General features: G+C 39.6%; 1 protein-coding gene across 1 annotated transcript in view; it reads right to left on the bottom strand.

The window, feature by feature from the left end:
* Positions 1 to 13,309, bottom strand: part of RFTN1 (raftlin, lipid raft linker 1) — a 113,142-nt gene that overhangs the window by 63,892 nt on the left and 35,941 nt on the right. Inside the window, exon 3 of the mRNA XM_068404971.1 lies at positions 4,758 to 4,944. Within this exon, the coding sequence (XP_068261072.1) occupies positions 4,758 to 4,944 (187 nt within the window). The remainder of the gene's footprint in view (positions 1 to 4,757; positions 4,945 to 13,309) is intronic.

Genomic DNA, 13,309 nt, shown 5'->3' with positions numbered 1-13,309 from the left:
TTATTTTTGGACAAGTGATGAAAGTTTTCATTTCATCAGGATTAATGATTATAGGGAAATTATAGAAATAGAATCAGAATCATCTCATCAAGTGCATCACTGGAACACCTGACACCTCATTATTTTGCAGAAAGGGAAAACAGCTGCACAGTTGTTTGAGGTAAACATAGAAATCTACTCTAAAAAAATTATTCTCAAATTATACTACTTAGTCTACTTCTGCGTGGCAATGTTTCCCTGTTGACTGCTTTATTGATTGCAGGCAAAACCTGTAGAAGGGTATGTCCTAAGACATAGACAGAACAACAGAGAGAAAGACCTCTCTGGAATTCAATTTATATGCCCCGCTTCACTCTACTCTAGTGAAACAGAGCATCTGCAAACACATCAAAACTATTGTAAGCAGTCAGTTTATGAGCCCAGACCACGCACCTTTCCTCATGAAAGAGAATGGAGCTTGCTTTCTGGTGCACAGTATTTAGAAAGGGAAATTAGAACATTTTAATTGACATTGAATTTTGAAACTTTAAGATACCAGACAGGGATGTCACACTACAGGGAGCTGGGAATAAGCTAAAGCAGCTTTGTGCTACAGTTTTGTTAGAATTTTGTTCAGTGCCTGACTTAGTGATTTCTTTGCGGAGAACAGGTTATCTGCAACACCCACAAGCTGTCCGAAATAGTAACATGCACAAGACACCGGAGCAGGGATTGTTATATTAAAACTAGCGAGTATGGAAATAAAAGGGCAAAGATCGAAAGGTTATTACACACAGGAAGAACTAACGATCTCTGCTCCTCAAGGGAACATAAGCAACATAAGTGCTACTCTCCTTATCTTGGTTAGCCAGAACCTCCCAAATGCAGGGACCTTCCCCTGTCCCTTCTGCAAGGAGAGATACGCTGTCACGAGTTAGCGCTTTCCAGGGTACCACCATATATTCCTTTTCCTGAGATTCCTGTATTCAAGTGTAAATCAGTGTGAATCAACTTTTCTCAAGCATGAATCAACACGAACCGGCAGGCCAGGGGCTATACTTCACACCTGGAGCCTTCCCTACATTCAGGAAAAGAACCTGTAAAAACTTGGGCTTGAAGATTTTTCTTTGTATTATTTTCTTCCAAGATGCCTTCTCTGAGAAACCCAAGTATCTGAGATCTCCACAGACAGTAAAACAGCCAACTGCTTTTTAATTAAGAAGTCCATTTAAATGTAGAGACAGAGAGAGGAAAAGTATTCACAGGAGCATTGAAGTTATTATTTCTTTATCTGACTCTATCCTATTCAACTTCCAAACCACTTCCAATCAACTGGTTAGTGTGCACAAGGCAATTAGGTGCTACAGAAATATTTAAATTTATTATATTAAATTTAATGAGAGCAATAGCAGAGTCCTTCAGCTAATCGGCAGACTACCTTCATGCCCAGTGCCTCTAAAGAATTAACCACTCCTATATTTACTTCATTTACTTTACTTGAACATGGCAGTTTTTGCAGTGCAAACAATTGTTGTTTTAAAAAAAAAAAAAAAATCCGTCCTTTACTTTCATATTCTCCCTAACATTTCCAAGGGACAAACCTTGCTTTTCAACATTTACAGCTTCCATATATGTTAGGAATGTGTTTTCTCAAATGTCCTAGAGCAGGAATGACTCCTACTTCCTTATTTACCAGAACCGATTAGATAGCTAAGACAATGAAGCCACAGAGATACCAGTACAGATTAAACACAAAACTGTCGTAGCGACTTTTAAAAGTCACCTTAAATGTACAATGACATTGCAAATTCGCACTGAGTATTTTAAAACTCCAGGACAATGGCAAAATAGGAGAGATAACACTAATAGGTACTTTTTCCATTAGTTTTAATGCATAACATCTGTCTAAGCACTACTTTTTACGTTTTATTCTTGAACGAATTAAGGCACTACAGATCTCAGCGATAGCAGCATCACGTAGTTTCCTGACGCACATCATCTGCTGCAGCTAGTACAGTCTCTTCCTACCTTTGGAGAGGCAGTGCTACAAAACTAAGTCCTCAAAATATGAGTCAACAGTATTCATTATAAAGGTGCAACACTAATTAAAGATTAATTCAAGCGTTCAGTTCTGTCTCTGTACACACAGAATCGACATTACTGTACCAAAAAGGCACTAATACAACAATTTCATTTCTGTTCCATTCAGGCAACAAAAATAGCAAGGTGAAAAACCACACCTGGTATCTGCCAGACAACAGGCAGGTGAAGCGTACAGTGTTGGAGCCATCTGTGGTGAAACACCTGCAGTAAGAAAGGAGCTACAGCCTCAGGTGTTTTGCAGAAAGTGCCCGGGAAGCCTGAGGGTGGGCCCCACACCAAGGGACACAGCTTTTTATGACTTCTTGGCTCCCCATGAACGCCTGGCACCACTGTTACAGAAAACAGCAGGGGACTGCTTTGTATTTCCCAGCATAAACGATGTTATTAGTGATTCTACAACTGTAGCTGGACTACTCATATTCCTAAAATCTTACGACAGAAACAAAGGCTCATCTGATCAACAAACATCCTAAGCAGACCTTAACTTCTATCCAAAAGTTCAACTGTTTTATACAGAGCAGCCTACAGATGCCAGAGACCTGACAGTCCTCAATAAAATAAGTGTTGTTTATTCTTTATCAGCAGTGTAATGAGAAAGGCTAATTAAAAAAATTAACAGTATGTCTTTTCTTTCCCTACTGTCACATATTTTCCCTCCCCAGCTGTTAGCAGAATGGGATAAACTCACAGTTCAAATATAGCTGGTCTCTATGCAGGCCACGGTCATCTGAAATCTGTGCAACGCTCATCTCTCTTCATTGGGCTTGGCAATACAAACATTTGTTGCATCCCCATACTATGGAAGCAGTTTCTCCCATACTCTCAGCCAAACTCGGGAACATTTAAACTACATGAAGCACCAAACTGATGTCATTTCCCTTTCTGGTACTCATCTGTTTTTTCCCTCTGCACTAAGTCTCTTCCACTTTCCTAGGCTGTCAGAAATGACAGATAGGGGAATGCAAAGAAATGGAGTGTGAATGTAAAAGGAAATATAATTGGTTCAAGACTCTCTACTGTCTTCAATTTTGTACAGGCTTTTACAGCTGTCTAAAGTGTGTGAAACACTGGCACCCAAGTGAGTGAGTAGGCAATTAAGATTTTGTACTCTTTCACAATGGTTCTGCACAGATGTGAACTACTGGATACAGTACAAGACAGCAGCGACACACTGAACACTCTGGCTTAAAGACCATGTCGCTCTGCCGAGAAGGATGCTGCTTTTCCCTGATGCGTCTTCACAGCTCAGTCCTGGAAGATGCTGAACGCTTGGGCCCCAATCGAGCAGAAGTGCTTGAGCACTTACTTAACATGCGAACTCATGCATGTAAATACTTGCATTACTTGCAGCAGGGCATTTTGTAGGCAGGGAAAGCAAGGCCCCAAAACCAGGCAAGCTCAGCCCAGTATTACTCAAGAAGTCCAGTGTTCATCCAAACATTTTATGTTTGGCCATATAACTGGAAATCCTTTAAATAATAATATCAAGCAAGCCAGCATGAAGTTCTGTATTAATAAAACTAAAAACAAGTCAAGGTAAATTGAGAGTTATTCTAGAAGTTAAAACTGCCTGTGACACCTAATGCCTACATGTATTTGCTAATGAAATGCAAAAATTTTTCCTTAGGTCACAAACTGAAGTTAGACCCTGACCGTAATTGCTACTGATTGATTACCACGCTGTAGCAAATTGAATGCTGGTTTTACTTTAGTTTTAAAGAGGTCTCTAAAACAGTTACATCCTTTTCTTCAAGCATCAGTGTGAAGAGAGGGACTAGGATTGCCAAATTGAGGTTTAATTATCCCCCAGCCTTTAGTATAGGTCACTGTAAGAAGGGGTGGACTGGGGAACGCAACTAACCTAGGAAAACTGTACAGAATGGCTGCAACAACACAGGTAGCTGCAGAGTTGTGGGTGGTTGGATAACATTAAATTATGTTTTAAATCATTAACTAAAAATCATAAATACATGCTTATAAATATTCACATTTAAATTTTCTTCTGGGCTGTTTAGCAGCACATTCTACTGATTTTTTTAAAAAACAGATTAAAACATAAAAGAACAGTATTCCTGTTTATTTATCTTCATACTTTGATTATCTAAAATAGTCTTAATACATTTTAAGACACTGAACAAATCAGGAGAGTCGCCTTTTTATTTAAGGAGTTTGCACTGATTGAAAAATTAAAAGAACTTGTATTGTTTAGAGAAAAGAAGGGCCTAAAGTCTACATACAAATTTTAAAAGTATGCATTAGCACTGCAGTTCTCAAATTAATTGCATTAACTGTAACTGTCTAAACACAAAATATGCCTTTTCTAAGCAAACATTTCTCCTGTCTTAATTTAATCTAATAAATTCTTAAAGGGTACAAATGGGACCATCCTCACAAATTGTCAGGCATAGGGCTTGTTTGTTTGCCCCTCATGACAACACATCCCAAAATACAGAGCATATTCAACTTGTTATTCTCTGAGTCGTCTGCCAAACTGCAGATGAACTGTAAACATGAAGAACATGTTAAGCCTATTCAAGCCCACAAAAAAAAAAAAAAAAAAAAAAAAAAAAAATCAAGTCTCGCACAGTAAACTGCTATAATTTCCTGATGTAGGTCAAAACTCAGCAGGAAATCACATTGTCTATTTTTATCCCAGTTCACTGGAAGTGCTTTACCTTTCTGTTTTCTTGATAAGCACAGCCCTGAAGATTTGTTCCTGGGGAGTTTTCTCTTTTTCATCAGTTGGTTGCACGAAAGGGTGGACAGCAGCCAAGACGAAGCCCTGCTGGTACAATTCTTGCAGCTGAGCTGGAAGATCACGCAAGGAGGAGAGCTTGATTGCAGATGATCCTGGCAGCTCAGCTGGAAACAAAAAGAAATTGGTCAATAATCCTACACTGGACTATGACTTTTTTTAAAATCCAGGCTCTTCAGAGTCAAGCAAGCTTCACACTCATCTACAATATTAACACAAAAATTGACCTTTCCTGAGGCCCATTTAGTGTTTCAGATTTTAAGCAGGCTGTCTTGGTGAAGGACTTGTATCACATAAGAGACTGGTGCAATTAAACAAGAAGTCAGATACATTAAAATGCCAAATTCACTACATAGTCTGGCAAAGACAAAGTGGAGGATCTAATAAAAACAAGGCAGTCAGTCAAAAGACAGTGTACATTTTAGTAGTCATAGTAATGCAAGTTGAGAAGAGCAAGCCATGAGTCCAAAATATAAATTAAGAGAAAGGGGAAAGTCAATGAAGGTAGAACACGTCAAATTCAAAAGCAGTAAGCAGAATCCACCTACACACAAGCTGTGTTATCAGACTAAGAGATCACTGATGCAAAATGCTGTTGAGACAAAATGTCTACCAATATGCCTGAAAAGTATTTTGTAGGTATATTGATAAGAAGAATGCTAAGAGCAACGCATACCTGTAGTGATGAGAAACCTTTTAGAATAGACACTCAACTTTACACCTCAGGGTTTAAGCAAACCCATACGCATTAGAGATGAGGATGAGACCTAGTGCATGAAAATAATCCCTCCCTTATCTGCTTACTGTGGGGTTTTATGTCTTCCTGTGAAGCATTTGATGCTGACTCCTGTCAGACACTCGACGTACACACAGATACTGCAGTCAGTACAGCAATTGCCCTTATTTCCTTGGAGTCCTGTGGGCTTCAACATAAAATCCCATAAATCACCTAAAACAACACTCCATTCTCTTTCTCTCTACGTCAGTAATTCTTCATGTGTTTTTCATCTATTATGTGAAAAGACATCATTTTTTCCTGACCTTTGCCTCTTCATTTCCATCTCTTTTGGGGGATATTTATTATTTCATCTCTAACCATGCTAAAGTATATAGGGTGGTGAGGTGCTGAATGGTTTCCCCTCCCACTGAAATCAATAAGGAGGGGATGTTGCAAGAAACACTACGGAGGTTCCCAGCACCTCGCAGGCCTTCACTAAAAAAAAAAACCACTGGAGAATACTTTGTATGAAAGACGTCAGCTCTGCAAAATAAGGTTTCATTGTACTGCCTTTTTCATCAAACTGTGTGTCTGCCCTTTATGAATAATGAAAGAGGTTATCAAAAAACTAATAAATATTCAAAACCAATAATACAGAGGAATAATTTAAATAATAATAGCATAGCTGTGCTTGGTGTGCTTTTTCTTCATCTAAGACCATGTTCCAGAAGAGGATAATGGAACTTTTTGACCAAGAACTGTAAGATGCAGAATTTTTATTATTTTTGCAAATAAAATGAGAAATCCAAGCAACATGTACATTGACAGACAATAAGGCTCTACCTTCTACAACAGCATACAAATCACTTCAGAGTCATAAAAAGAGACAGCACAATAAATAATGCATAATAAATAATAAAACCAACTGTTACTTACTGGACCCTACTGAGGATCAAAATGGGGAAACCCAGATGTTAGAACTACTTTTTCCCTCTTGTGGCTCAGAGACTCCAACAATTTTAAACTACGCTGCAAAAAATTTAATTAATTAAAATAATATGAAAGCCAGAATACCTTTCTAAATGAGGGTTTTACTTGAATACAATTGAATGACTAAATGCCAGAATTAACATTACTGAATAGTGATGGCGTTCCAATTTTTAACAATCATCTATGTAAACTGATGCTTGCCTTGCTTATGAACCTAGTATCTGGATTCTTTTGAGGATGCCTTGGTAAAACTAGTAGAAAGCCTAGTCATTAACATGGAGAGTGATTGCTACCTCCTAAAAGCTAAACATGAGGGGAAAGCATGAAAACGCATATAATTGGAGCCTTGGCATGTACACTTGATGATCAAAAAAGAAAGGTAATAGAAAATAGAGCTGGGAGGGATCATCCAGCTAGTCCATCCTATTACCTAGAGGCAGGATCACTTCTAGTTTAGCTATTTCTCAGTTTTTCTTATATATTTTTAGAAACCTTTAGCAATGCAGATTCCACAAGCCCCATAAGTCATGCTTCAGTACTTCCCTATTCTTACTATTCAAAACCTTTTCCCAGCACCTGGCCTAAACTTCCCTCTCTGAAATTCAAGACTGCTGCTGCTTCACTAGAATATTTCTTTTCTGTATCAGCATTTTACAATTCCTAATACCTGTCACGCCTTAATCTTACCTTCTTTAGACTGTATAAACTCAGTCCTTTCAATGTTTCCTGTTCCCTTGTGTTTTCTAGATTTCTAAATAATTTTTGATGGTTCTCTCCTGATTCTCTTCAATTGGTCCACATCTTTCTTCAAGTATAGTACCTAAGCCTCACCAGAGTGATCCAGCACAAGCCTCATCACTGCTTTGTAGAATGGAAAAGCTCTTTCATGCTTATTATACGTCCCATGTCAGTTTACATCATTTGGGGAAAAAAATATGAAATTCTTCTCCCTGCAACTAACAGTGGCCAAATGTCTCTGCCCTCAGTGAAATTTAGGGTTTTTTCTTTCACTTTTCAAGGGCCATTCTGGATTCTGACCTCCACAGTGCGAACAGCACTCCTCAGCAAACACATACTCAGCAGTCTATTGCTAGAATAGTTAATGAAAACAGGGAATTTTAACAGACTCTGGACAGAACCATTTAAAGCCTTACAGTTAACACATTTTTTTGGTTTGATGCTGAACTACAGCTAATTTCTCCTTCGACTAGAGATCCTTCAAAAACAAAAGACGACAGTTCCTGTTAGTCAACTGGTGCCCACAAGGTCTACACGAGTTTCCTGGATCTACAGACCTGTGCTGTGCATTCTTGTTACTCTCACACAGACTGGTTCCTGTGTTGCAGATTCCTCCCCAGAAATCCCTGCCACCCATCATTCTCTGCATATTTTATAAGTTATTTGTTCCAGTATCTTTCTGGGCATTAAGTTAGGCTAACAATCATACAGTTCTCTTTAAAAGTAGGTTGAAAAAGGACATCACACTTTCCTGGAGAGTCACATTCATCCTTCAAGAGTCTTCAAACTTAAATGATAAGATTTCAATTATTTCTTCATCTAGTTCCTCTGAAGTGCATACCCGTAGGTTCAATCTACTTGAAAACGCGTAATTTATGAAACCAGTTGTTGATCTAGTCTTTCCTTACTTTACCTTAGCAAAATGCTATCATTTTCAGAAAACCTTACACAACTTCCAACAAAATCCATTAAAACTTTTGATTTAGTTGTTAAAGAGAATCTAATCATGCCACTTTCGAAAGAAAAAGGAAAATCAAAATTGTGTACAAGAACTTGTGTAAGGTACAAGAGCAAGTGATAAAAAAACCAAATAAAATCTTGTATAACTCCAGTGCTTATTATAAGTCTCTATTTTGCCAAAAGATAAAGCTGAATTCTTTTAGCAGCCTTCGTGTTGCTCTTGAAATGCAGTTAGCTCTAAGTTTTATATTCTGCTCCATGTTTCCTTATTTATTGTTGCACTTCACAACCTGACCTCTGAAGATTCCTTTGTTTATTCTATCTACATCTAGATGAGTGTGTAAGAAACTTGTAAGTGACAGATGCTGTGTCTTTCAATTTTGCTAAGGCTGAAAGTGGAAATAGAAGTGCTGGCTGCTTTTGAAACTGATTACCAGGCAAATTAGTTTGTTGCTTGACTGATAATTGAAGCTGAAAACACTTCCAGCAATGCTCTGATGATACATACAGAAAACTACAGCTTAGAGATCCTTCAAAAAGAAAAGAAAGTTTGTGTTACACAACTGATATCTGTAAGGTGACTTTCCTGGGTCTAGGGACTTGTGCATTCTTTGCTGCTAATGGAAAAACCTGACCAAACACTCACACTGTCCCCATCTTGCCACAGAAAAATCAATAAAAGGATTGAGTCGCCATAAAAATCTACAGGTTGAGTCATGTATATTTGAAAGGAGTCATCTCTGCAGCTCAAAAAAGCAATTTATGGGAAACAGAGGAAGCTAGTGCAGTCTGCCACAGGGATCCTGAGGGACCGAGAGAAGGCTGAGAAATACGGCTGGGGAGACAGGTATTGAGGAGAACTGGTTCCTCCTTTGTTAAGGAGCTCCTCTTTCCCCCCTGATAGATCATCCAGGGCTCTACCACAGAGATCAAACAGCCACCGACCAGCTTCAAACTGAGGCATCTCAATGACCTCTGACAACTGCGCTCTGGTCCATGCTAAAGAGGTAGATGTAGTCTGATCAAATATTAAGAGAAAAGACAGTTACAGCAACTGTCTACAAAAAGTAGGCTAATTTTTCTATATTAAAACAATAGATTTGGGTAACTTTGAGATGCTGTAAACCCAACACTTTCAAATAAGAAAGGTATGCTATGCTTTATAAAATAAAGCATAGATTCACCTGTTAGCCCATGCTTAACAACAACCACCTGCTACAGTACATCTTTATATAATATATACACTCAACAGAATCAGATGCTTTTTACTCTACTCTATTTGATAAGCAGCAATTTTCCCTTCCTGCTAGTTACGTGTATGACAAAGTGAAACCAAACTTTATTGTTTTTTAATTTCTTTCTACTTGAATGATAGCTGTGCTCCAGGGAAAAATAAAATGTTAAATGCCAAAATGACATTTATTTAATTTCTCTTTACTGAAACGGTCAAATTCAGGGTCAAATTTAGGTCTTAGTTTCTCGGTGCTTGTCCTTAATACTTTATTTAAAAGGACAAGCATACAGTTTTACTCTAAATATCTATTAACCTGTGTTAGGCGTTTACATAGTTTGCTTACTTCAACAAATTACGTGTTGGGATTTTTTGGTCTTCATTTGTTAACATGTTTTCCTGATTAAGCTTTTATGCTCTTATTCCAGTCATAGCTGTTGAAGACTGATGGAGCCCTTAATGACAGTTCACATTACACATGAAAATGTTCCACAAAAATACTGGACTCCCTTTAACTAGTTTGTTCCCTTTTAATGTTTTCATGTTCATCTGTATTTTCAAAGTAATGTTCCTCAATTTATAATAAAACATTAAATAAGCCTTTTTTCTTTGCATTAAAACAACCAAAGATCAAACTGGTATGTACATAGATCGTACTCACTCTTTGTCTCTACTGGGTACAGAAGAAAGCACTTTGCACCAATACATGCCCAAAATGTGGTGTATAATGGGTTCTGGTAGCTGCAAGCACAATACACCTATTTCATAGAATCACAGAATAGTTTGGGTTGGAAGGGACCTTTAAAGGTCATCTAGTCCAGCCTTCCCTGCAATGAGCAGGGACATCTTCAACTAGATCAGGTTGCTCAGAGCCCCATCCAACCTGACCTTGAATGTTTCCACAGATGGGGCATCTACCACCTCTCTGGGCAACTTGTTGCAGTGTCTTACCACCCTCATCATAAAACATTTCTTCCTTACATCTACTCTGAATCTATCCGATTTTTTTTGTTTAAAAAAAATACCCCTTGTCCTATCACAACAGGCCCTGCTACAAAGTTTGTCCCCATCTTTCTTATAAGCCTGTTTAAAGTACTGAAAGGCTGCAGTAAGGTCTCCGTGGAGCCTTCTCTTCTCCAGGCTGAACAACCCCAACTCTCTCAGCCTTTCTTCATAGGAGAGGTGTTCCAGCCCTCTGATCATTTTTGTGACCCTCCTCTGGACCTGCTCCAACAGGTCCATGCCTTTCCTGTGCTGAGAACCCCAGAGCTGGACGCAGCACCCCAGGTGGGGTCTCACGAGAGTAGAACAGAGGGGCAGAACCACCTCCCTCGACCTTCTGGCCACACTACTTTTGATGGAGCCCAGGATATGGTTAGCTTTCTTGGGGGTTGGACCCCCAAGCCCTTCTCTGCAGTGCTGCTCTCAATCCCTTCATCTCCCAGCCTTTATTGATACTGGGGGTTGTCCTGACCCAGGTGCAGGACCTTGCAGTTGGCCTTGTTGAATGTCATGAGGTTCACCTGGGTCCACTTCTCGAGCTTGTCCAGGTCCCACTGGATGGCATCCCGTCCCTCAGGCATGTCAACCGCACCACTCAGCTTGATGTCGTATGCAAACCTGCTGAGGGAGCACTTGATCCCACTGTCTATGTCATTTGATCAGGCCTAACATGTATCAGCAGGCTCAGACCCTTCAAGCAATCGAGCCGTAACTGTTTTCTTTTCCAAAGCACAGGATGAGGCCATTCCCAAGTCCATGGTCATTCCTGTGAGCCATTCTCGTTTAAGGCACCCAGAGCTAGTGAGCTATGGAGTCACTCATGATCGTCCTTGTACCTCATCCTTCCAGCACAGCAAACCTTGCAGGCCCTTCTGCAAACTACAGCTGCTCCAGGTGACTCACAGAAAGGACGATGTCCTCGCATCTCCTCCCCAGGAGAGCTCAGGGCTTATGGAGCCCTCCTCAGAAGAGGGAGGCATCCAATAGAAGGGCCACAAGGGCAACCGCAGCACAGTTCTCCCTCTCCCCACTGCAGGTTCAAAGGCAGGTAGTCGCCCCTGAGCAGGGTTGTGCCTGTGAGCTAGAAAGAAGCAAACATTCAAGCACACTACACTTAGTCACTCCTACTCGCTACTTCCATGCAGCTTCCTACCCAGCATGAATTTTTTTGCTGCTGTCCTTCTAAAGCACCCAAATCTCCCTCCTGCACTCTACAGAGCACATTGGAGACCACCTGAAAGAATCTGGATAGTGGCCAGGCGTTAGCATCTACGGTCCTTAACAGATCTAGCAACAAGCATGTAAGATGAAAACAAGGTACAAGCAAAATTATGGTCATATGGTAATACAGTCATTACCCCAACGCCATCCACTGATGTCCTGCAGGGCTTTATAATAGATCTGGCTATTTACCTCCTGCCTTTAGTGACCACCTCATGGAAAACAGCATTAGCTTGCTCTGCTGTGCCTCACGTATCCCACCAAGGTGGTCGTAATTGTATGTCTGCTGGCAGGAAACTAAATAGCAACAGCAAGTGGAGACATTAATGTGGGAAGAGAGAATATCATCGAGCACGTGTGTGAGCAGACGCATAAATCTGGCCCGAGTCCACAAAATTTCCCGTGCTTTCACACAGGGCACTTTCCAAGCATGTTTATGATTTTTTAAAACAGCCCTGACCATTTTCACAGAATCACAGTTTGTAGAATCTACAATTTGTAGAGCACCAAAGCAAGCACACTTCCTCTACTTAGTATGAGGACTGCTGTTTCTTAATTTAATATCAATTCCTTTCCAGCAACTTTAATTTAATTTAATCAAATCTACAGCAGACTAAGTTCTGGTAGAGCAAAACATTGTCTTTGCATTAGGGCCAGTCAAAAAAATTTAGCTAGAAAGTTTACTGTCAGAAGACGCAGCTTCACCCACATTAAAACATTTCGTAGGAACATGTCAAATGCAGCAAAGTTTTTAATTTGGATAATGTTCATAAGTTTAAATAAAAGTAATGTATTAATGTTTTACATTATCAAAGTGGTTAAACAAGCACATTTTTTCAGTGGTTCTGTGAATTTCCACTCCACTTGAAATTTTGAAATTACCTGTATTACTGGAACCGTGATTTCTTGTTGGAAGGCACAACTGCAGTGACAGAAGGCACAAACTCACAACAATTATGATACACAAAAAAAACGGTGCTGCTCCGAGCAGCTAGTTTCTGCAAGCTGAACGCTGACTGCTAAATGAAGGACCATCCTCTCAGGTCTCATTTTGGTTTGCCAAAGTCACTGGGTTTATCTGTGCAGGCCTTGAGGGCTGAATGGTACCGCAGCTCCTTGTGGAGAGGCGGGTGACCATCAGAATTCACCTGAAGGAAGGTGCAGGGCAAAAATCTATTGCAAAGCACTGGGTTTTCTCTAACGATGCAGCACAGACTGGAAAAGATCCCCTCTCTGTACTATAAATAAGGAAGTTTTTAAGGCACTTTTCACTAACTTATTTAGCAGTTGGTTTGGAACAGCTAAGGAATCCAGATCATCATCCTTTCCAACTATTAAGGCTTTGTAAGGCCAATTTGTTACTCTGGAGAGCAGAAAGCAAACCATTACTTGAATATTATCAAAACACTTATTGACTGATCCTGGGAGAACACAGTTCTTTCCAATCATTGTCAATCTCAAACAAAAAACTATTAAGGCATCTATTGCAAATTTTCATTCTTTGTTACAAACACTAAGGAACTCTCTTTTGCACAGCACAAATTGTTTGCATGGCAAAACAATAAAGTCATGGTACGCTCACTTAACTATAACTATTCTTTCCTCGTTCAAC

Source organism: Nyctibius grandis, chromosome 7 (assembly GCF_013368605.1).
Source record: "Nyctibius grandis isolate bNycGra1 chromosome 7, bNycGra1.pri, whole genome shotgun sequence".
NCBI lineage: Eukaryota > Metazoa > Chordata > Aves > Nyctibiiformes > Nyctibiidae > Nyctibius > Nyctibius grandis.
The sequence above is the reverse complement of the archived record's forward strand: the minus strand, read 5'-3'. Positions and strand labels throughout refer to the sequence as shown.